This window comes from Prunus mume, linkage group LG7 (genome assembly GCF_029339155.1).
Source record: "Prunus mume cultivar Tortuosa linkage group LG7, ASM2933915v1, whole genome shotgun sequence".
Classification (NCBI taxonomy): domain Eukaryota; kingdom Viridiplantae; phylum Streptophyta; class Magnoliopsida; order Rosales; family Rosaceae; genus Prunus; species Prunus mume.
Window position 1 is genome coordinate 2,655,390 of NC_142704.1, and position 25,294 is coordinate 2,680,683.

Sequence of the window (25,294 nt, forward strand, 5' to 3'; positions counted from 1 at the left end):
ATTGGTGTGGAAAGTGAATAATGTGAGTGGAGAGTAAAAAATATTGGATGGAGAAGAAATGGTATGAAGATTTAGTGTGGAAAGTAAATAAAATGGTTAGGTATAGAGAAAAAATACAGAATTTTTGGGTATTTTTTAAAAAAATTCAGAATTTTTCGATTTTTTTGCAATTTTTTAGCCAAAAACGAGGACCGTCGGATTTCTGGAAAAAGCCATCCGAGCGCCTGTCGCGCTGTTGAGGTGGTGACGTACGGCGCCGTAAGTCAAATTTCATGCGCCAACGGTAAAAAATTTGAGTTACCGCATCGGCGCCACCGACGCCACGCGTCACCGACTGCTTCAGCCGGACAAGACTTGCCCTTGGACTTCCTCGGGCTCGTGGGACCCACCATGAAACCGCCACGGGCCCCTGCTGGAGCCATCTCGGCTCACCCGCAACCTTTCACCCAGTTTAGATTGGGCGCTGGACATGCTCTTAGGTGCATGGTTCTCATTGATCGCTATGCGGAAGGAAAGTAGGCTGCTTAGTTAATCCGACGATGTACAGAGGCTCACATAATCTCCTAAACCTTATTTTATTTTTTTATGAACTACGTCCTCTTTAATAATATATTAAAGCCAGTTGATAAAAAATTAAAAATTAAAAAAAATACTCCGTTTCAATTATGTATATTAATCCCAAAGAAGAGAATATGTTTATTTTAATTTTATTAATGGTGGAGGGTGGACTTTGAACCCAAAAAAGAGAGTATGTTAACTACCATGAAGCAGACAAGACAACATAAGAAAGTGCCTACTGTTAACGGCTGATGGACACAAGGTGTTGATGATCAAACAGCTTGAAAGTTGCTATTATAAATTGGTCTGGTTGCGTTGTGTCCCATAAAAACGTTCAATTTAAAATTTTTAATTATACAAATTTGTTAATTTATTATATTCTCATTTAATAAATCATTTCATTTCTAAATAATTTCCATTTTTTTTAGATTAATGGCCAGAGGCCAAAGACTTTATTCATTAATAGAATACAGAGAACACAAATGATCCTGAAGGTAAGAGTGAAGCCAACTAGGCCTTTCTTCCATCCGGTAACATGTCTCATTACAATATAAAATAAATTTGGCTAAATTGTGAACCACAAAATTACATACACAAAGTTGGTGTTGTAAGAATACGAATGCGAAACAATAGAGTAATTCTTTCAGTTCCTCTATCAACTCTCCTTGACTATGCATTTATGTATGTATAGATTAAGTCCTTAAGTTTACCGTAAGAGTTTGGAGATTCTTGCTTATGGGACACATAATCAATTAAACAAAAAAACCAAAATTTGCCAATACAATTCACAGCGTGCTCAGATCAGTAAAAACTGTAGTAGAATAGAAACGAAGCTTCTCTGGATATTTAAACGGCCTTTATTATGAAAAACGATTCAAGATTCCTTATCAATGGAGTGAAGGGAGATGTGAGGAACAAAGTGTGGTGTATTTTGCCCCTGCTCGAAGAAATATCCAAGGCTTGCTGCTCTTTTAGGGAGGTGAGATGGAACTGGATTAATTTAGCAGGCGTCTTCATCGGGCTGCTCATGAGGCAGCCTTGATTGGTGTTAGAGTAGTGGAGCTGGAAAGCTGGAGTTTCACGACCACCACTCTCTGGTTCAGGTGTTAGTGTCTGATGGGCTACCATGCCCCCTTATTTGATACTTTTTGTGTGGAAGGTGTCTTTGCTGGGTAGTACGTATTTAGTTGATAGACTTTCTTTTTTGGCTGCTTATCTCCTCTCTTTTGTATCTTTCGTGCCTTGTTTGGCTTGAAATGAATTTCAGTATTGATTGAAAAAAAAAAAAAAAAAAGGTCCCACAAAAGTCATCCATCGTCTAGAAGTCAATAATTCTCGCTTGTGGACACGTTTGGTGTCCGCAATAAAATACTTTTCCCAAACTCACATGTTCCAGGAAATTCATTCCAACAAAGTAACATATATTGAAATCGGACAAACTCCAAACACTATATATAACACACCGCTCTTCCTTCATTTCCAGAAACAACCACCTCCGCTTACAAGTTTCATCCTACAAAACCAAAGGCACAAATACAGAGAAATTTGCTTTCACTTTTACATCAAAAAAGAAAAAGGAAGCATGGCTGAGAAGAACCAACAGGTTTATCCTTTAGCACCAGCAAATGGTTACACAAGAAGCGATGCAGAGTCATTGGAATCCGCTGATGAGCTGAAACGCAAGAAGAAAATCAAAATGGCCATCTATATTAGTATTTTCGTTGTGTTTCAGATCATAGTTATCACCACAATGAGTCTCACTGTCATGAAAGTTAAGACCCCCAAGTTCAGGCTAGGAAACAACATCAATGTCCAAAGCTTTGAAGCTGTCCCCGCAACGCCTTCATTCGACATGAAATTCACAACCCAAATCAGAATCAAGAACTCAGCCAACTGGGGTTCCTACAAGTACAATGCTGGGAATGTCACATTTCAATACCAAGGTGCGACTGTGGGAGTAGTTGATATCCCAAAGAGCAAAGTTGGATGGCTTTCGACCAAAAAAATCAATGTGGATGTGAGTTTGAGTTCAAGTGGAATAACTGGTTCAAATCTGGGCGGTGAATTGAGCAGCGGGGTGTTGACGCTCAACAGCGTAGGCAGATTGAATGGAAAAGTTGCAATTATGTTCATAATGAAGAAGAAGAAGGCTACCAACATGAACTGCACCATAGCTTTTGATGTGGCAGCCAAGACGCTCAAATCTTTACAATGCAAATGATTAGGTTTCGGAGATCAAGATTGGTTCTTAATTTGTCATTTGTCATTATTTTGCCTTTGTGTACTCCTTGGATTTGTTTTATACGATTGAATATAGAAACAGATGCTTACTTATCTTCTTCTTAATCGAGTCCAATCACAAAATTCTACTAGAACTATATAATTTTGTACACTTACAAGACAGAAGAAGCGTGAAACCGAGTTATATATGTTGGATTTGATTGACTTCAAAATTGGAACAAATTAGACTAGATCAGTAAGCTTAACGGATTGAATAGATTTGAACAACCCTATAAAAAGGCGGGAGTAAAAAAAAAAAAAAAAAAAACCATACTTCCTTAAAGCGTGCGCTCAAGCCTTGCCAACATAATGCAGGACTGGACTTGAGTATGAATTTGTTTCCTCTGTTTCTGTTTGGTCAGACTCTTTTGAGTTGTTGTTCTTTTTGTTCTGAGTTCAAATGTGTGCCCTTCCCTGTTTGGTGGTGGTTTCTGCTCTGCCTAGGGAGTTTGTTCCCTCGGTTTTGCTTGTGTTTCAACTCTAAACTCCCACCACGTTTCTTTGCTTTGTCTACTTCAACAATGGCTAGATTAAAGGAAATAAAGGCATTCATTGTCTTACATGACAAACAAACACACAGGGGCGGCATGACTTTTGCGTTTTTACAAGTTCATACTATTTGTTAGCAAAGGTACATCTCAAGGCTACACATTATCCACCCGGGTTCTTCCTCGATGCTGTTCTTTTTTACTTTTTTTGGTGTTTATTGGCTCTCTCTAAGTGTAAAACTGAATTGATAGCAAGTTTACTACAGTAGTTGTTGTGGGAATGTTGGCTTCTTCTGCGGGGAGAGTTAGATAAACTAACGAGTTTAGAGGATATTATTAACCAAGCTTTCCAGAAAAATGCCGAAATGTAACAAACGCGCATAGTTTAGTGTTTTTGACTTAAAATATGTACTTCTAGATGAGGAGCTTGGTCAACTTGTAGGTTCCTGCTTTAAAACGAAGTCTTTATGGTCACGCAGCTAACAAAGAAAACGATATGCTATCTGATGACTTTTTACAGATATATCCTCGTTTGTGTTGTCTTTCAAGCCCTCTAAGCTTTCTATTATTCTACACTTTGTTTTTCCTTGTTTGTGTCGTGAGTAAATTAAAATAGGCTTCCAATCACTTTCTCTACCAAAAATATGAGAAATGGTCCGTTGAAGGTTCTTACAAATTATTTTATCTATATTATTATAGGATAAGACCAAGCATGCATCTAGAATACTGCTAGTCAAAAAAATCAAACCTATGCGCGTTGTTCGCATTACTTTGATTTCCAGGAAGCTGACACTCATCATTTCTCCAAGCACTATAAATACCACGCACAACTCTGCCAACATTCACAAACAAAACACTCTTTGCTCAATTTCATTTAGAGTTCAGCCAAAAGCTTTAAAAAGAAAAAGAAAAAAAACAGAGCATTTTATTTCAAAGCTTTCTAGTGAAAGAAATTCAGATGGCAGAGAAGAACCAGCAATTCGCAGCGGCCAATGGCTACTCCAGAAACGATGCAGAATCTGCCACATTGCAATCCGAGGAGGAGCTGAAACGCCAGAAGAGAATCAAAATGGCCATATATATTAGTATTTTTGTTGTTTTTCAGATCATAGTTATTACCACAATGAGTTTGACTGTGATGAAAGTTAAGACCCCCAAGTTCAGGCTAGGCAGCGACATCAACGTCCAAAGCTTCGAATCTGTCCCCGCAACGCCTTCATTCGACATGAAATTCACAACCCAAATCAGGATCAAGAACTCAGCCAACTGGGGTTCCTACAAGTTCAATGCTGCCAATGTCACATTTCAATACCAAGGTGCGACTGTGGGAGTAATTGATATCGCAAAGGGCAAGGTTGGATGGCTTTCGACCATAAAAAGAAATGTGGAGGTGAGTTTGAGTTCAAGTGGATTTTCTGGTTCAAATCTTGGAAGCGAATTGAGCAGCGGGGTGTTGACGCTCAATAGCGTAGGCAGATTGAATGGAAAAGTAGCAATTATGTTCATAATGAAGAAGAAGAAGGCTACCAACATGAACTGCACCATAGCTTTTGATGTGGCAGCCAAGACCCTCAAATCTTTAGAATGCAAGTGATCAGCCAGCATTTAATTTTCGAGATGAAGACTAGTTCTTCATTTGTGATTCTGTTTTATTATTATTTTTTCATTTTTTAGTTTTGCTATATGTTTGAATCCTTGGATTTGTTGGCTATATAAAACGGTATTGATTCATTTATTTTTAACCACTGAGGGCACTCCCCTGTATTTCCGTATTTCCTTTCTTTTTATACAATAGTGAACACAGAAAACATACAAAATGCTATAAATGCTAACTTGGGCTATCAGAATCTGAAAGTGTCCATGGAAATAACAAGTCTTGTAAGAATATTAGCAAGTTTGCAACTAAGAGTAGCTGTCAAATAAAGCTCCCAATATTTATTTAATTAATGCACTCATGAAATACATCCAACATAGTCACAGAAAAGATGCTAGCAGCCAACAACTTGGCTAAAAGAAGAGCCGCCTAGAGGTAACCATTAAACAAGATTCTAAAGATAGGGTGGGGTGGGGTGGGGAAATAAGAGAAGGGAGAAGCATGGGCAATTTTAGGAACAATAGGGGGTTGAGATAAGTAGATTTTTTATTTTTTATTATTATTTTTTTCATATGGTGGGGGTATAAAGATAGGAGGTGGGTGGGGAAGAGGAATGGAGGGTGGCAAAAGAATCACTCCGAAATAATTTTCTTTTCTCTTGTGGGGAACTTGTGTCGCAAAAGATTTCAATAGTCTCTTGTGGGAAACTTGTGTCGCCAAAGATTTCAATAGAAATCTCGGGTGTAGAGGTAATTAATCTTAATTACCACTTGAGTTACAAGTCCTCACTTATCACATATGTTTTTCTCTATCTAACGATTGATATGTTAATTTATCCTTAATTATTAAAACATACGATCCCTTACTTCTCCTCAACAATTAGGTGAAAATTAATTAATTAAGTAGAGCTTCACATGTTGAGTACAGCCTGTTTGAATAAAACTCATATTCACGTTCTTCACCTGGCTGAAGGACAAAGTATATAATATCATATGGTCCCAATTGAATGCCATTGAAGCTTCAATAGATAAAATAAGAACATACTTTTTCATCTTTTATCAAAAGCAATGTCCATGCAACCATCTAGAAGTCAAGAATCTCATCCAAGGGTGTTAGTATTCTCATTTGAAATATATAACTCCAAAAAAAAAAAAGGTCCTTTCGTTTCCAAGAAGAACTCACCTATACTTATTCCTTTCCAATTCAAGTAATACATGAATTAGTCAAATATGTCCAAACCCTATAAACGTACACATTGCTAGCATAACCAAATAGAGAACTCCTCCTCTCCACTTCTCAATCCATCTTTGGGAAGGAAAGCCATAAAAAGAAAAATGGCTGAGAAGTATAATCACAGGGAACCAGTTAATGGACACCCCAGAAGAGATGAAGAATCAGCGGCTTTGCAATCCGAGGAGCTCAAACGCCAGAAGAGAATCAAGATGTACAAATACATTGTTATTTTCATTGTGGTTCAGCTCATAGTCCTGCCCGTGTTTGGACTCACTGTGATGAAAGTTAAGACCCCAAAGTTCAGGTTGGGCAACATCAAGGTCCAAAACCTCAGCTCTGTGCCATCAACACCTTCATTCGACGCAAGCTTCGCAACCCAAATTAGAGTCAAGAACACAAATTGGGGTACTTATAAGTTTGATGCAGGAACTGTCACGTTTATGTACAAAGGCGTGACCGTGGGGCAAGTTGTTGTTCCTAAGAGCAAGGCTAGGATGCGTTCTACCAAAAAGATCGATGTCACGGTGAGTTTAAATTCTTATGGATTGCCAAGCAGTTCCAATCTGGGCACCGAATTGAAGAGTGGGGTGCTGACATTGAGCAGCAAAGGGAAATTGACTGGAAAGGTTGTGTTGATGTTAATGATGAAGAAAAGGAAGTCTGCTACCATGGACTGCACCATGACATTTGACTTGTCAACCAAGACTCTCAAAACATTACAATGCAAGTGATCATACAAGCGAGGAAGTGAGTGCACTTGATCAAGACACGAGATATTCGAATTTGACACCTCATACCGCTACAATAATCAATTTGTTACATGTTCAGGATTTGGATTGCGAGATCAAAACTAGTTCTTAATTTGTTATTTTATTGTAATTTTGTGTGTGAAGCTTGAATTTGTACAGACCTATATATATTATATATAGTGATATTTATTTCATTATATAATCATCTGCAATGCCAATAATCATGCCAAGAAATTATTTTTTTCCAACCCCTTTTTCTTTTGTCTTTTACTTAAATACCTGTATATCAAAACAGAGATGATTAATTAATTGCAATAATATAACATAGCTCCTAAGTTAATATCTGTATATCGAAATATATCATATTAGATACATCAACAAAATTACTTATATGTACACACAAGTGGACAATATAACAAGTTTTCTTGATCGAATGAGGGAGGTAGAATTCTAACATTGTAGAGAGAAATACCATTAGACGAACGAAGAATTTATTGGTAAGGGTTAATTAATGTAGACGTCCTTGAAGTATGGCCCCAGTTGCAATTGGGTCCGTGAACTAAATTTTGAGGCAACGAAATCCTTTAATTAGACAATCAGTTGCAATTAGGTCCTGCCGTAACAGAATCTGTCGAGATTGACCATGTGAGTGTCACATGCTCTTGTTGTTCGGGGTATCTTCGACTTTTCGTCGTTTTGAACGAAACAAACCTAATTTAGCGCTGAAGAAAGGGAAAACACGTGAACTATCCCTTCTGAGGCAGCCATTGGAGTTGCATACAGTGAGCTATCCCTTCGAGGCAGTCATTGGAGTTAAATTTGTTGTAGCAGCGACTGAGTGAATGAGAAATTTTCTGTGTAAGCTTCGAAATTTGGGGTTCATCGAGGGTACAGTTAAGTGATTCTGCCTATTTGAATACGTATCAGTTGGTTTTGTTTTCATCTGTGTGGTCCATAGCTTTTAAATATTCCTTACACACTTTACTTTATACTGTCCTTGACTGCAACACTTAGGGTTTTTTTTATCCCTTCTTATCTTCTATATATGCCTCACACCAAATGGACTGAAGTTATTCCATAGCAATTAAAAAACTGAACGAATTGTGTACTGTATATTTTGGTTTTGGTGCAGAACATTGAATTAAAACATGATTTTGTCTGATTTTATGATTCCAAAACAGGTGTGTGTGTTTTAGCATTGTTTTGACCCTTGTTTACTGTGCAAGTAACCATGAAAACTGTAGTTTAGAACTTCACCATGGGGGTGTGTTGGAAAGTGAGGAGTATAAAAATGGAAAATTTGTTACTTGGATAATGTTGTAGAGGATTTTTCGTCATTGGTGGACTTAAGACAGGTAGAGAAAGGGCTTGGTTACAATGTAGACATTTCCAACCCCAAACCAAATCTAGAAATATTGTATAGGAAGGGTGGAACCCATGGTGTAGGTGGGCTTGAACTTATCAGCTCTGATGCTAAACTGGTTGACATGCTGGGCCAAATGCCATGTAATGGGATTGTTGTGTTGTATTAGACTGAAGTGGGCAATTCTAATATAGTTTGGAGTCAAGCATCTTTTGGGTGCCAAGGTTTGGATGGTGCAAACAGTTATGCAGAGGTGCAACACAATGTTCAGGTGGAAGATGAAACTAAGGTGCAAGACAAAAGTCAGGTGGAATATGAAACTAGGGTGCAAGATAAAAGTCAGGTGGAAGATGAAACTGGGGTGGAAGATAATGTTGATGTTGAAAATAAAGATGAAGCTGAGGTTGTAGACAGTGAAGAAGATGATGGATAATTTGTTGATAGTGATTACGAGTTCAGTGAAGAAGATTTTGGGTTTAAGACAGTTGAAGTGCCTGTTCATGAAGGGGTCTGCTTTTGAAGCTCCTGGAGAGGTGTCATCAGATGGTGAGCACACCTCAGATTGATACTAAAAGTGAGGGTGATGAGGATGATATGGAAGGGGATAATGAAGGGACAAGTAAGGTGAGAAGAAAAAAAAAACTGCCTCGTTTTAAGCAGTATAGAAGGGAGGTGGACTTAAAGAATCCTGAGTTTCGGCTTGGGATGCAATTTGAAAACATACAAGTTCTTAAAGAGGCACTTAGGGAATATTCCATTAATCATGGAAGGAAACTGTTCTTTGATAAAAATGACAAGACAAGAGTAAAGGCAATTTGCAGAGGAGGATTAAAATGTCCATTTGTACTTTATACTTCACAGATAAACCAGGATGTGCAAACATTTGCAATTAAGAAGTTGAGCTTAGAACACACATGTGGGTGGGTGGAGAAACTGAAGTTTGCTAATCCCAAATGGATTTGTGAGAGATTTTCTAGCAAGATTAAGAGAAACACATATTGGAATCTGAAAGCTTTTCAGGGAGAAGTTTTGGAGTCCTATCATGTGAGGGTGTCTTATTCTTCTCTTCTTCCATCAATATGAAATTCTCCGTTGTTGCTCTTAATTCGTCCTCCATTCCTCTTAGTCTTCTAAGTAACCTAGGCAAGATTTCCTTTCCTCATGGGCATGTTTCATTCTCCACCCATGCGAAAAAATGCAACCCCCTCTTACTGTTCTGCAATTCAAACAAAACGAAACACCAATTTCAGACCCAACAAAACACCAATTTCATTCTCCAACCATGCGAAAAAACGAAACATCAATTACTGTTCTGCAATTCAAACAAAAACTTACCCAATTATTGCAACATGCCTCAAATCTTCTTCTAAGATTCAGATCTTTCCATGAAGTCCGGCGTTTGATTTCCGACCCACACTCACAGTAACAACGGCTGCAATTTGAATCTGTTGAACTCTCCGACATTTTTCCTTCCTTCCCTCGCAGCCCCTTCTCGTTTTTAGTTCTTCATTGGGGGTCGGCGAAGGGTTTAAGGCGAGTGTTCAGATTCGAAGGAGAGTCTCCGGACTCGAAAAGACACTTTTACCCCTCATTTTGAAGGTTAATTTGACAGAGTTGGACGGCATGACCTAATTGCAACTGATTGTCTAATTAAAGGATTTCGTTGCCTCAAAATTTAGTCCACGAACCGAATTGCAACTGGGGCCATAGTTTAAAGACGTCTGCAGTAATTAACCCTATTGGTAATATAGAAGGAAACTTGGGTGGATAAATTAGACAATAATATCATACCCCACCCCAACAAGAGTCACAACTTGCAACTTGTCCATAGGAGACAAGTTATAGAGGTCTTATCTGTAATGCCAACCGGAGTTAGCGTTGGATTGGATCCAATTTCGTGGAATTTTGACCACTTTATTAGCGTTTTCATTACTTTCAAAGACTAAAATTTTGCAATCTCCATGGTCTTCCCATTACTAGGCGTTTTTAATATCATTTTATTTTAGTTATTTATTTATTTGGGTATGAATCTTCAATCTGTCAAACATTATATTACTCAAGTTTACAGCGAAAAAGCTAAGACAAAATCAGTTCAAATATTCTTCTTTTTATAAAAACAAAAAACAAAAACAAAAAGACAGCTCTAACAATCTGTATATAATAAAAAATCACAACTACAAAATTATACTTTGATATGCATATACACCCAAGCAATTTTATTTATAAAAAACAGCAGAAGTTCAAATTTGCAGAAACATAAAACAAGTACAAATTACTATATCTAGATCTGTTTTCACTTGCAGTCTACAGAGTTGACGGACGTGGCTTTCACATCATAAGCTATGGTGCAGTTAATGTTGGTAGCCTTCTTCTTCTTCATTATGAACATAATTGCAACTTTTCCGTTCAATCTACCAACGCCATTGAGCGTCACTTCGCTTCCAAGATTTGAACCAGTTATTACACTTGTATTCAGACTCATCTCCACACTTCTTTTTAGGGTCGAAAGCCATCCAACCTTTCCCTTTTCGATATCAATTACTCCCACAGTCTTGCCTTGGTGTTGAAACGTGACATTGGAAGCTTCGAACTTGTAGGAACCCCAGTTGGCTGAGTTCTTGATCCTGATTTCGGTGTTGAATTTCACAGACGTTTCACTGGCAGATTCAAAGGTTTGGATGCCGATGTTGCCTAGCCTGAACTTTGGGGTCTTTACTTTCAACACAGTGAGACTCATTATGGTGATAACTATGATCTGAAACACAACAAAAATAGCAATATATATAGCCAATTTGATTCTCTTCTTGCGCTTCAGCTCATGAGAGGACAGCTGAGACTCTCCATCGCTTCTTGTGTAACCTGTATTTGCTGTTCCTGAAGAGTAAGTCTGGTTGGCTTTCTCCGCCATCTTAATTTCTTGTGCTGCAAAGAAAAGTGCTCTGCTTTTCCTCTGTTCTCTCTCTGTAAAGTATTGTATGAAATGATGAGCAAAATGTATTGGTTGTGGGAATATTGGTGAGCGATGTGTGGTATATATAATGTTTAGGCAATCTCTTTGGTTAGAGTAATATCTACGGTTGTAAGTTTCCTGCAAATTGGGACCACTACAACACGCAAAAAATTAAGTTGTAGTTTATTGACTTCTGGTACTCAGCGATGAGATGGCTGAGAAGATTAAATTACCATTTATGTATTTTTTTATTTTTTATTTATATATTAAAGTGCATGTACCCTTCCTTCCACGATGTGAACACGAGGAGAAAAGAAAAACGAAGTGTTGAATAAGAGAAAGAAATGTGGGAGGGCTTTAAAGACTTTGACTACTCAGCGCCACATCGCAGACAAGGATTTCTAAGTCTGTCCAAGTCATAGGTTAGCATACTTTTACTGCGGGGGCCTCAATAAATATCTCCTCATACAGCAACTTTTGAAATTACCATCTTACCCTTAAATTAAAATTGATAAATAAATTAGAGCCCCCTCCTTGACCCTATCGTAGGTATCCCCGCTGATAGGTGTTAACCAGTGGCGAACTCAGAATTTTACATGGGGCAAATTTAAAACTGCGTAACTTAGCTAAACACAATTAAGGCAAACTCACTACATAAAATCTAAAGAAAAACCCATTTTTAAAATTTGAATTTAAACAACAAAAACATATACAGTGTTACAAGATTTCAGTTGAAACCTTCACCTCTGCTACTAATTAGTTCTCCTTGTGGGGCTAATTGTTTTTATTTCAATAAAAATAAATAAGTGACTTTTTTTTTGGTTGGGGCAATAGCCGCCGGTGGTGCTGACTTTAAATCTGGTAGTCTCAAGTGAGAGCTCTGAGAACAAGTCTTTGATTTTGAGACACTTCTTTTTTTATTTTTTTATTTTTTTTATTTTTTTGCTTTTAATTTTGTTAGGGGGCAAAAGGGGAACTCCAATTTTGTGGATAGAAAAGAGATATGGTTGGGTCCAAATGGAAGGATCTTTTGGCTTCTTTTTTTTTTTTTCTTTTTGCCTTTTATAAAAAGGCTAATACTTTTCTTTGTAAGGCAGGTCACAGTGGCTTGTTGAACCATCTACATATTGATTCTAGAATACAAGACTAACTCTTATAAGTCAAAGACTGAAAGTATACGTTAAAGCATTTCCCGGAAGTTTAGCCAGCATTCTATCTCAATCCATTTTAGACTTTACAGAGCGAATAAACAGAAAAAACAGAACCTTTTCTGCACCATTAATTGCATATAATTTTTCCACAAAAACTGTTCAAGTTTTACAATGCAAATGAAGAAGCCTCACCAACAAAGGTATACAATTGATTTGGGAGTGATCAAGACATGTTCTTGAATTAATTTTTTGTCTTTGAGTTATGTACGCTTGTGTTTGTTGTAAAGCTATACAATGTGTGCTTTATATATACTTTCTTCTACATTATTGAAATACATAAGGCGAAATGTTTATTTAGGGGTGGCATTTTAGATCGAAAAAATGAAAAATCACATAAACCAACCGATATATTACCACATTTGAACTAAACAAGCGGGAAAACCGACCACAATTTGCGGTTTGAGGAACCGCACCGCAATTGCGGTTGCGGTGGCGGTTTGGAAAATTTCAAGTTTGCAGTTACTGCAAACCGCAAACATTTTTTTAATTAATAATAAAAATATGTATTTTCAATTCATTGATAGCCGTTAGATCTAACGGCTATGATCATACCTAATCTAATTGATAAATACATAATTATTACGTTATTTACCCTTTAAAATTTGTTTGCTAATAATTAATTTGGCTAAGTTGGTGTGTTTTATGTTCAATTTATTTTATTCCAATTTGAGAATGTGTTGGTCTGTTATATGTGTTGGTCTATTTATTTTATTCCAATATTATTGGAACCTTCAGAGACCTTTAAATAGGCTATGAGCATGGCATGCAGGGTAACTGGAGATGAATCTAACAATGTGACTGTATGGTTTTCCTTTTAGTTATTTCCTAAAACGTTAACTGACTCTGTGGAAGATTGGACTCAAAAAGCTTCAAAAAAACTTCAAAACTAGGCTTCAAAAGTATGGAAGATTGGATTTTTATGACACAAAAAGACCCAACTTAAAAGACTTAAAATTGTATAATTTAGGCGCAAAATATCACAATCGGTTTAAACCGTTAATTCACAGTAACCAACCGAAATTGCGGTTTTACCGCAATACGATTTACCGCAAAACGCGGTGGTTTCAAAAAATACCAAACTGCAAATAGTCGGTCGATTTGCAATTTGGCCAAAAAATTGCGGTAACTGAACCGCAACCATCCCTATATTTACTATACATAAGCTTTGATTTTCGTATGTATACTTTCAACATGTCCAATGTTTTCATTTCAATTATATAAGAGAATTAAGGGCTGATTAATTGGTAATTGGTGAGGTGAGGCCTCAGTTCGTTTCTTAATTTGTATATTCAATATAAGTTATAACTATCTTTTACATTATTGAGTATTCCAAGATGCAGGTAGTTCTGCTGAGCTTCTTGCGGAAACAATTAGAAGGAAGGCTTGTGTTTTGGTTTTGGGTAATATTCTGTTTCGTCTAGGGCATTTTATTCATGACTTTAAAAGCACGTAGAATTAGAATTAGTGCACACACACTAGGAATATATACCTAAAATGGTATGTACCATATGGATTCTAAGCCTCTGCATTTAGAAATAGTGCATTTATCCGCCTGACGCTCTCTTGGTTCTTCCTCTGGTGTCTTTGTAATATGATATTTCTTTTTTTCTTTTGGCTTCTTCAATCGATAACTATTGGAACTCTGCTTCAATCAATAGATTTTAAATTCCAAATACACTATTTCAATTGATTGTTATTACAAGCTGTAATTATCATCTGAAATTGATAAGAAAAATACCCAATTGATTGCTATTCTGATTGATGAATGGGCTTGGAAGTACGACACCTGAACTTGGGAAGAGGGGATGGACTAGGAGAGCCTACTTGTTCTTCAGAACAGTTGGTAGTATTGCTTCCTAGCATAGGAAATTCCTTGACATAGTTTTCTGAAAAACCTGAACCAATTTGAGTCTACTATGTCTTGATTGGCTCATCTTGTAAGCTGAAGCTCCAAATTAAAGTAGAAGAAGAAGCCAAAAGACCCAAAAAAAAGATCAGATTACAAATACAGAGGAAGAATCAAGAGAGCGGTAGGTGAAATTAGAGAATTTATTGTCAAAGGGATTGTTGTTTGTTTTTTCTGTCAAAGGGACTAACAGTGTTAATTTTTTAAAAAGGAAACAAACTTACTGTAGCCGATGTGGCTATTCACAAGCATTTGATTAGTCGAATGGTCCAGATTTTATGAAATACTGATAAATGCACCATTTCTAAATGTAGAGACTCGGATCCGCACCGTAAGAGCTTATCAACCTTAATATCGTGCCCAAACGTCCTGCCAATTGGTTGTAGTTCCTAAACCCTATTCACATATTGCCTTCACTGTAGGTAAGAATTAAACCTTGGACAAGACTTTATGGTTTTATATTTCAATATCGGGAGCAATACGGCATGGGTGTTTGATAAATGTCAACAAGATGAGTCTGTTACTAAATATGCACCAATCGTTAGTTTGGTGTGAGTCTTTATGACTTTGTACTCTGTTCATTCATATTTTACCTCGGTCTAGAGGAACTAACTAATTTTCTAACTTTTAGTTTTCAGTGGATATAGCTTAAGATATGATATAGTTTGTTCGTTATAAATAAACGAGAATCGAATCGAGTCTAGATTCATACAAGTTCCAACAACAAAAAAGTCAGGTAATATTTGGTGCCTCCACAGGGTAGATCATAAGTGCTTTTTGCTGTGCTTATGGTGCATACAAACTTTCTGAAGTTTTTCTGTTTTGTAGATTGAAGTACTTTGACAAAAGACTCGTACGGATTCTTGGGCGCGTTTTCTCTTGCAATGACTTTTCTTTTTTCTTTATAGAGAACGGCCTTGTGTAGCTGATGATGGATTGTACGTTTACGTTGAAGGTTTTCTCAAAAAATAAAAAATATATATATATATATTGCCTGTTTCAAAACATAGTCGAAGGTTCTACAAATATTGTACGATGATGTCACCTTGTACGAATGAAAAAAACCAGAAAAAGTCCTCAAAGTCAGGCGATCATCTAGAAGTAAGCTAAATTTCAAACCTGATTGGGACGCATTTTTATGCCAAATTTCCTTTAATCATTTTCTCATCATCTAATATACCCCATAAATCAGACTCAGCTTCCTTTGACATGAGCTTCACAACCCAAATTCGAGTCCAGAACACCAATTTTGGTCCCTACAAGTATGATAGTAGCAGCCTCTCATTTCAGTACCAGGGTGTGACTCTAGGGCAGGGCAGGTTGCCATTCCTAAGGGCAAGGACCGGTGGCGTTGGAGCCACTGTGATTTTAAACCGAAAGCAATTCCAGTATTTTTGGCAAGCACAGGGGTTTTGACTCTGAGCAGCCAAGCCAAGCTTAGTGGGAAAGTGGAATTCAATGTTTGTGATGAAGAAGAAGAAATCTGCAGAGATGAATTGCACCATATCATGTAATCACTACTTGTAAGTCACATTTTCTTTCCAAAATCAAGATGGAAAAAATATATATATATAGGGTAATAGATTTTTGGCGAGAACACAAATTATAAGTTTGTTTTTTTCTTTTAAAATAAATGGTTATAAGATCAAATCATGGATTAGAAGGCACTAACGAACTAATTACTTTAAAATACATACAAGCACTTATAAGATTTCTCTTTTGACTTGTAATCTTGTAATTAAATTGTTTTGCAAAATGTTTGTTTAGATATAGAGATGATTTTCTATAATTAAAACCAAATTGTTTTCCCGAATTTCGGTTCCGATTTTTTTTCATTTTTCAATGTATTGACGGTACTAATAAATTTGGCAAAAATAAAACATAAGCACAGTTTAAACGAATAACAAGCAGTCTATCTAGTAATTAAAAGAGAACAGAGTAGCCCTGTAGTTGTACAACAAATGCAAGTCACTCGGGGAAAAAACTAAATATCAACGAATTTTAAAAAAAATCCAAGAACTATAGTCTTGATCACTCTGATGCCGAAGTAGCTTGTGTGTCTTCACTTGCAGTGTAAAGATTGGAGGGTCTTGGCTGTCACATCAAAAGCTATGGTGCAGTTCATGTTGGTAGCCTTCTTCTTCTTCATTATGAACATAATTGCAACTTTTCCGTCCAATCTACCAACGCTATTGAGCGTCACCACCCCGCTGCTCGATTCGGTTATTGCAGTTGAATTCAAACTCACGTTCGCATTTCTTTTTATGGTCGAAAGCCATCCAACCTTGCCCTTTGCGATATCAATTACTCCCACAGTCTGGCCTTGGTGTTGAAACGTGACATTTCCAGCTTTGAACTTGTAGGAACCCCAGTTGGCTGAGTTCTTGATCCTGATTTGGGTTGTGAATTTCAAGTCGAATGAAGGCGTTGATTCCAAGCTTTGGACGTTGATGTTGCCTAGCCTGAACTTGGGGGTCTTAACTTTCATCACAGTGAGACTCATTGTAGTGATAACTATGATCTGAAACACAACGAAAATACTAATATAGATAGCCATTTTGATTTTCTTCTTGCGTTTCAGCTCATCAGCGGACAGCTGAGACTCTCCATCGCTTCTTGTGTGACCATTTGCTGGTCCTAAAGGATAGGTGGGGTAGTTTTGCTCTGGCATGTTAATTTCCTTTGGTTTTCTGATATGAAAGTAGAAAGAAAATCTCTGCCTCTGTTTGGAGGGTTTGGTTTTGTAGGATGAAAGCTTGGAAGTTGAAGGAGTTGTTTGTGGAAATGAAGGAAGAGTTGTGTGTTATATATAACGCCTTCGGATTGATGAGTTTCCAGGAAGCTGTGAGTTTCAGGGGAAGAATTTTGTTGCAGACGACAACAAACGCGTCCAAAGGCGGAGGTGGCGATTATTGACTTTCTAGAGGAGGGATGACTTTGGTGAGGACCTTTAAGCCTTTTGATATTTGAGTTGAACATATTAAATTATTAATTATCAGAGAAAACTTCAATTCTATCCGTTGCATTCAATGGACCAAATCTGCCAATGGCAGGTAAGAACGTGATGGGGGAACTGGCAACTTTTGGTTTTTTATTTTATTTTATTTTTAAATATGATTTATTCTGTAGAGGCCTTGATCAATCCAACGAAGCCACGGATTTTAGGAACTTATGTAATTTTGAAGGTAATATTTTGTTTAATATTATACTAGCCTCTCTTCACGCGTTTCGCGATTGCAAAGGCTTATTTAAAAAAATTTAAAAAAATTAAAAAATATAATGAGTAATTGTGTTTCATAAAAATAGAATCCATTATCAGAATTTTTTTTTATTTTTAAATTTTTTTAATATGAAAAAATGTGAATTTACCAATATTATTCATTTAATCAATAATTTCAATTCTTAATGTCTTTACATTAATCAATGACATTTTCTGATATTTTGAATGTTTTACCATTCTCTGTCTGTCTTTTACTTTATATATATAGATGATTAAATAAAGATCGAATGTGTGTGGTTAGCAAAGTATACAACTCCTCCATTAGCACCTGATACAAAGTATAGAATAGTAGAAATATAAAAAGCTAGCTATATTCCATCACAAGCCACAATATTAAACTATCTGCAATTTTCATATTTTAATTGAAGATCACACATTCACATTTTGACCATTCTTTTTATTTATACAAAGAATATTTTACTTCAATTTTATTTAAATAGAGAGGGAAAGTTTCAAACTCAGGTGCAGAGTGGGGATCATATCTGCTCAAGCCAACTCGGCTAAGCAGAAGCAGAAGCCAACATTCCTACAGACAACCACCTAATACACTTGCTCAATTCATTTTAGTGAGTGAAAGAGCAAAATCATGTTGGGCAACATCAATGTCCAAACCCTCAACTATGTCCCTTCGATTGATGCAAGCTTCAGAACCCAAATCAGAGTCTGAAGAACACAAATTTGATTTCACGATTAGCATTATTTATTTCTAACAAATAAAAAACTGAAATCTACACTACCGCATCAACTGGTAAGCAGTTAAGTTTAGTGAACAAATATGGTTTATTGAAACAAAATAATTTTCACAAACACTATACGTGATACGTTCTTTGCAAGTTATGTTCATATTCTCATGTTTCAGCTATTTTCGGAAAAAAAAAATAAAGAAGGAAAACTTTAACCCCAATATTAATATTAGTTGGACTTGAAAAAGGGTCAATATCCACTGATATATTTTCACACTGAGTGCACACATGTGACTTCAAATAGCCATTATCCAATTATTGTACTAGTCACGGCAAATCAGTGACTCAGGACTCACGGATTACAGTGAGAAAACTATTTCTGCAATAATGACAGCATGAAAATTTTAGACAAGACTCAAGCTTTTGATAAGCATCAAGTTTAATGATTAATGACTTCAATTAATGCAACACTGTTCTATTTCCACTTGGGCTACATTTAAACTGTATTCAAGTTGGGCAACTTTTTGAATGAAGAGATAAGAATTATAGTCGTAGAAATAGAAAAGCCAGAGTCCCAGTGAAAATAATAGCAACGATTTATTCATAAAATTACACTCACTCACTCATACCCAAACAAAAAAAAAAAAAAAGAAGGGAAAAAAAAACACAATCCAAGAAGTAGACTTGATCAGTCGCAAATCCACATCATATAACAGAGAGATGGCCAAGCTGCATCGCAAAATTTACAGATAGCTTCTGTGTTTTCACTTGCATTCTAAAGATTTGAGGGTCTTGGCTGCCACATCAAAAGCTATGGTGCAGTTCATGTTGGTAGCCTTCTTCTTCTTCATTATGAACATAATTGCAACCTTTCCATTCAATCTTCCTACGCTGTTGAGGGTCAACACCCCACTGCTCAATTCGCTTCCAAGATTTGAACTAGTTATTCCACTTGAATTCAAACTCACCTCCGCATTTCTTTTTATGGTCGAAAGCCATCCAACCTTGCCCTTTGCGATATTAATTACTCCCACAGTCACGCCTTGGTATTGAAACGTGACATTGGCAGCATTGAACTTGTAGGAACCCCAGTTGGCTGAGTTCTTGATCTTGATTTGGGTTGTGAATTTTGTGTCGAATGAAGGTGTTGCCGGGACAGATTCAAAGCTTTGGACGTTGATGTTGCCTAGCCTGAACCTGGGGTTCTTAACTTTCATCACAGTGAGACTCATGGTGGTGATAACTATGATCTGAAACACAACGAAAATAGTAATATAGATGGCCAATTTGATTTTCTTCTTGCGTTTCAGCTCATCAGCGGACAGCTGAGACTCTCCATCACTTCTTGTGTAACCATTTGACGGTGCCAATGGATAGGCCGGGTTGGTTTTCTCTGCCATGTGAACTTGTTTTTTGTTTTCTGATATGAAATTGGAAAGAAAGTTTCTCTGCTTTTGCTTTGTGGGGTATTGTTTCCTAGGATGAAACTTGAAAGCTGAGGGAGGTGTTTGTGGAAATGAAGGAAGAGTGGTTTGTTATATATAGTGTTTGGAGATTGGCCTATTTTCGTCAAGTTAAGTGATAGAATAGAATGAAGTTCCAGGAAAATGTAAATTTCAAGGGAAGGATCTTTATTTTATTTGAGACACAAAACGCGTACAAAGCCGAAGGTGGGAATTATTGGCTTCTAGATAGATGAACAATGACTTGGGTGCAGCTGAGGACCGTTTAGGCTTTTCACGAGTCATGAGATGATGGAAATATTATAAATATCAATAGAAGCTTCGAATCTCTCTGCCTGCAATTGACCAAATCTCCTACTGCCAGTGACAGGTGAGAACGTGACGTGGGATCTATTATACACAGTTTGCTAATCACCTTGTGAATAGTATTGGCACTAGGGAAGCTTTACCTATGTTTGTTGTATTTGCTAATATTGATGGCTCTCTATGTACGTTTTCATTGATCTAATAAAATATTATCGCTTGTTTGGTCAAAATGTATTGGCAGGTTTAAAATGTCTTTAAAAATTCTGTTTTTTTAATTCTGCAGTCCCATGATTAAGACAAGAATTATCAAAGTCTTACAAAAGGGAATAATCTGGGCTGGAAAGCTTGAAAGTTGCAGAGGCCTTATCGAATCCAATAAAGCCAAGGATTTAAGGAACTTAATTTAATTATTAATAAGTTAATAATTTCTCAATATATAAAATGGAATGCGTCTGTTGCAATGTAACAGTGATAATTCAAGTTTAGAATAACAGAAATATAGAAAGTATTTGCACTGTAAATCTATTTCCAGATATTAAACTGATAGAAACAAAAGTATAGAATAATAGGAATCTATGACGGCATAAAGGTTTTGCCTAGAACACAAACAACTGGATCTCTCTGAAGCTTACAAAAGTACAGAGACGATGTAACACATTTCTTAATTTTATTTTATCCTTTTCTTCGTGAACTCTACACTTCGCTCGTTAAGTACAAACACTGTATGTATAACACAAGCAAATACCTGCATTTCCTAAGTTTCATCCCAGAAAACAAACCAACAACAAAAACAGAGAACTTCTGTTCACTTTTTGCATCAGAAAAGAAAAGGAAACATGGAAAAGAAGTGATGCAGAATCTTTGCAATCTGCTGATTAGCAGAAATGCAAGAAGAGAATCGAATTGACAATTTACATTGGGGCTTTCATATCATTGTCATGACCATATTTGGACTCACTGAATGAAAGTTAAGACCACCAAGGTCAGGTTAGGAAATATCAATGTCCAAAGTCTTAACTCTGTGCTAGCAACACCATCATTTGACACAAGCCTCACGACCCAAATCCACGTCAAGAACACAAATTGGGGTCCCTATAAGTTCGATGCAAGCATTGCCACGTTTCAGTACCAAGGCGTGAATGCTTTCCACCAAAGAAATCGATGTCACAGTGAATTTGAATTCCAATGCGCATTGCCAAGCAATTCCAATCTTGGCACTGAGTGGAGCACTGGGGTCTTGACACTGAGCAGCCAAGCCAAGCTGATTGGAAAAGTTGAACTGATGTTTGTGGGAACCAAATTAAATCAAAACCCTAGGTCAAATGATTCCTTTTATTTGGGGATTATTTGACCTAATTGGGAATTACTCAACCTAATTGGGAGTTACCTAATTAAATAGAGAATTAATTTGATTCATAACACAATTCCCAATTAAATGAGAAATTACCTAGTCAAATTAGGAATTGATTTGATACCTACCACAATTAGGAATTTGATTTACCCTAATAAATCAAATCCCTAATTAATCAAATCAATTCCAAATAGGGGATGAATAATTCTCTTCCATCCACGGAATTATTCCTCTGAAACCATAGCCTCCAAGACCACTATAAAAAGATAGTCACACACAAGGGTTGAGGTACGTCTAAAATCTCTATTGAAACTCTGCAGAAAATTCCTCTCAAACCCTAACCACCTCGTCTCTCTCGCTCTTTTACATAAGGCTCAGGTCCCCCGGTTTACACCACAAACACATCTTCGTACCCTAATTAGCTAGTGTTTTTCTTACAAACTCTTGAACTAATTTAGGCATCGGGGGACTTTGGGCAACACCCCTAGGTGTGGTCCTCTTATTGGTTCTATTTTGCAGGGAGAAAGAGGCTGCGAAGAAGAAAGGGGAATCTTTCCAATCGAATATTCTCATGGGGAAATTTGCTCCCACAAATTGGTGCTTTCATTGAGAGCGCGAAATTATATTCAAAGCTTGCTCCAAATCCATTTTCCACACTTTGTTCAAACAATCATGGTTGATACAAGATGTACGAAGAGCAACACCATCACAATGGGCCCATCTCATGGTTTTGTAGTGGAAACCTCGTTGCAACCGCAAGGAACCATGGCTGCCAGCACCTTGCAGCCGCCTCCTAGCGCTGTGCAGCCACCTCTAGCTGCGGAGTTGCAAAACAGCCAGAAGACAATTGCTGGAATTGCGAACAGCCATCGCAGACAGTGCTGAAATTGTAGAACCACCATTCCGACAGCTACTAGCATTGTAGAACAACCACCACATGGCCCCGTGACCTCCACGGCCTTGCGGCCGCACTCATCGGATCTTGAAGGTGCTCTGCCGTGTCATTCTATCGAAGCTACTCAATCGCATCATTTTTGGAGCTGCTCTACCGCATCATCCTTGAAGTGCTCTACCGCGGTATCTGTCGTCGAACACATCAACAGCCGTACCACTCGGATGCCGGATTTACTTCACAACCCCTCGCAGAAGGTCGATGACCAAAACAACCTAATTGGCCAACTATTTAGGCGGATCAACTTGAATCAAGGCTCGACTTTGGAGCCCATAACGAGGAGAGAAGGATCCGCGAGCATATTGGCGAGCATTTTGAGGGATCCGGACTAGTCGATCGAGAAAAAGCGGGGAGAGAACGAGATCGGTGACAAGACGCAAACATCGCAAGCCATACTCGAGTCGATCGACGATTCATTCAAGATTGGGCTCACAGGGGGCATGAGTCCATGAACGATTGCGTGAAGAATGCAACGATCGACGCTCACCAACCTACTTGAGAACCAACTCGCAACGACAACTTGTGGAGGACTCTTCGCAAGCTCAATCCTCCAATCTGCCTCACGGGCAGGGTAACCAAGGAGGTCAACCTCTTCAAGTCGATGAGGAAGTCAACCATCCCCGCCTTTGAATCACAAGGGTCGCCAACGTGATCACCCGACTATGTCTTGCAGAGGAAGTCGAGAAGCTCGTAAATGACCGACTTCGTAACTTAAAGATTGGCGGAAATTTTGAAGATGCTCTACGCAAGGAGGTAGACCAACCAAACTCTATGCCTTTCACTGCCGAAATCAAACAGGCTGCTTCCCCAAAAGATTCTCAATGCCTTCATTCATGCATTTCAAAGGGGATTCTAACCCCGAGAGCCATCCAAAACAGTTCAAAAGTGCTATGTTCTTCTACAAGGCCAACGACGCGCTGATGTACAAGGTGTTTGCGATGACCTTGCTAGAAGCAGCCAAAGACTAGTTCTACAACCTACCATCCAGGTCGTTCAACGACTTCAAAGAGCTAGCTTACGTCTTCATCGAAGAAAACACTTCTTACCGGACAATCAAGAAGAACCCTGACCACTTGTTCAACTGCGCAAGAAGTTGTGGTTTGGTGGCGAATCTCACGATGGTGCTCCGGCGCCTTGAAAATCAAGAGTCGTATGATATATTGATAAATGGATTTTCCTTACAACCTACCACTACTCCTAAGACAACAAATAAAAGTATTGAAAGTGCATTACAGGAAAATATAATTTTCTCCGTGAGGCGTTTGGTGTTTGAACCCTTTGAATGTAGTCATGAGCTTAGTATTTATAAGAGTCCTCATTCAAGGCTGACAAGACCTGGTGGAGTGACCGGGACAAATGGGTAGTCAAATCGGCATTTGAGATCGTGAAGCATGGCGATTTGGGGTTGAGAAGCATGGTGGTGTGACCCCATAAATCTCGTCGAGATGAGGTGGTTGGTGATTCGACCTTAAGTCGTAAGATTACTTATGAGAATGTCGAGCCTAACCACCCGATTTCCATCACCAAATCCTGACTTTAGTCACTTCCCTTGTGCATTTAATGCTTCTTGTGACTAGTGGGTTTGCTGCGAAGTCAGAGGCATTACTTCATTAAATGAAGCGTAGGGCCCGAGGCCACGTGGTGATTCAACCACGCCCTTTTAAGCCGTGTCTTTACGGCCTTGACCTCGGCCTTCAATCGTGGTCGCGAGGCGAAAGGATTCGACCTTTGCAGCTCTTCTTTTGTTTTTAGGAAGGCGAAATGCTTGACGAAACGGTAGGCGCCGGTCGAAGGAAGTCCCTTCAATTAGTTCATGACCGTGATTTATTAAGCACAAACAGAAGTATGATGAATCCCTCCGAGATTACATCAAGATGTTCAAAGTAGAAAGGGCAAACATCATTGGATGTGATGATCGAATCGCATCATCAGCCTTCAATAAGGGCTTGCCAACTGAGTTTGAGCTGTATAGCGAGCTAACCATCTCTCTTTGCCAAACACTAGTAGAAGTTTTCACAATAGCAAAGCGCTACGCACTTTGGGCGATGATCGGATAGCCGCAAAGAAGGTCAAGCAAGCCGATCAGCGGTTAAGCGAGCAAGCCAAAGGCGGCGGGATAAGCGACGAGGATGGAGGCAAGCGTGGATTACAACCTTAGAGAGGTGCTCCAGGCCGAGAGCTATACCAAGTTCACTATCTCGATACACCGGATCCTGGCCCAAGTAAAGAACATGCTTTGTTTGAAGAAACCGTTGCTTTTGAAGGGAAATCCAGCCAAGAAGGATACCGATATCTGCGAATTCCATGAAGGACACGGTCATTACACAAATGAATGCTTCGCCTGGAAAAAGCACCTCGAAGAACGGTCGAGATGGCCATTGCGGAATTCATCGCAAGAGGGTTATCCAGCAAATCAAAGATCGTGACGCAGCTGCCAACAAAACTCCACGAAAAAATTCATACGGATCAGCACGATCATAGCCCACTCTAAGAGCCCGAGCTGACCACCGAGGAGCGAAGAGAAAGATCATGCAAGCGACAAGCGCAGGTCTCCCAAGCGTCACTTGCTACCCTGTCATGGAAGACGATCCCAGCATCATCTTTTAAGGTAAGGAAGTTCCAAGACAACGGAATGCCCATCACCTCTGGAGGTACTATCCATGAAGCTCCTCGCTTATCAGCTCGGCTCCAAGCAGGCAACCAGGCCTCCCTCACCTTCATTGAAAACAAGTTACTTTTGATGCTACCCCTGCAACTCATCTCTTTTGTTCAATAAAGTAATGTAGTCATACAGACATCAATACAAGTTCAAACTTTTCTTTCTAATGGTATGTTCACAAATGACATCGACACGTCTCCGGACGTAGGCCAAACAGGCCACTCTCACGACACGTCTCTAAAGCGCAGGCTAAGCGAGTCACACTCAT

The 25,294-nt window shown here is 38.2% G+C and overlaps 6 protein-coding genes across 6 annotated transcripts; 3 read left to right on the forward strand and 3 right to left on the reverse strand.

The window, feature by feature from the left end:
- The first annotated feature begins 2,030 nt into the window (after positions 1-2,030).
- On the forward strand, positions 2,031-2,904 carry LOC103337631 (uncharacterized). The gene has a single exon (XM_089042039.1). It carries the CDS (start codon positions 2,141-2,143, stop codon positions 2,777-2,779), a length of 639 nt encoding a protein of 212 aa, XP_088898165.1. The 5' UTR covers positions 2,031-2,140; the 3' UTR covers positions 2,780-2,904.
- Positions 2,905-4,161: 1,257 nt separating this feature from the next.
- On the forward strand, positions 4,162-5,068 carry LOC103337629 (uncharacterized). Its single transcript, XM_008240797.3, has one exon. The coding sequence runs from the start codon at positions 4,285-4,287 to the stop codon at positions 4,918-4,920; it is 636 nt and encodes a 211-aa protein (XP_008239019.1). The 5' UTR covers positions 4,162-4,284; the 3' UTR covers positions 4,921-5,068.
- Positions 5,069-6,171: 1,103 nt separating this feature from the next.
- LOC148915216 (late embryogenesis abundant protein At1g64065-like) lies at positions 6,172-7,104 on the forward strand. The gene has a single exon (XM_089041456.1). It carries the CDS (start codon positions 6,255-6,257, stop codon positions 6,882-6,884), a length of 630 nt encoding a protein of 209 aa, XP_088897582.1. The 5' UTR covers positions 6,172-6,254; the 3' UTR covers positions 6,885-7,104.
- A 3,362-nt stretch (positions 7,105-10,466) lies between these two features.
- On the reverse strand, positions 10,467-11,283 carry LOC148915217 (uncharacterized). Its single transcript, XM_089042026.1, has one exon. It carries the CDS (start codon positions 11,171-11,173, stop codon positions 10,559-10,561), a length of 615 nt encoding a protein of 204 aa, XP_088898152.1. The 5' UTR covers positions 11,174-11,283; the 3' UTR covers positions 10,467-10,558.
- A 4,940-nt stretch (positions 11,284-16,223) lies between these two features.
- On the reverse strand, positions 16,224-17,240 carry LOC103337628 (uncharacterized). Its single transcript, XM_016795885.2, has one exon. The coding sequence runs from the start codon at positions 17,001-17,003 to the stop codon at positions 16,395-16,397; it is 609 nt and encodes a 202-aa protein (XP_016651371.2). The 5' UTR covers positions 17,004-17,240; the 3' UTR covers positions 16,224-16,394.
- Positions 17,241-18,985: 1,745 nt separating this feature from the next.
- On the reverse strand, positions 18,986-19,889 carry LOC103337707 (uncharacterized). The gene has a single exon (XM_008240879.2). It carries the CDS (start codon positions 19,693-19,695, stop codon positions 19,060-19,062), a length of 636 nt encoding a protein of 211 aa, XP_008239101.2. The 5' UTR covers positions 19,696-19,889; the 3' UTR covers positions 18,986-19,059.
- Between the last annotated feature and the right edge of the window lie 5,405 nt (positions 19,890-25,294).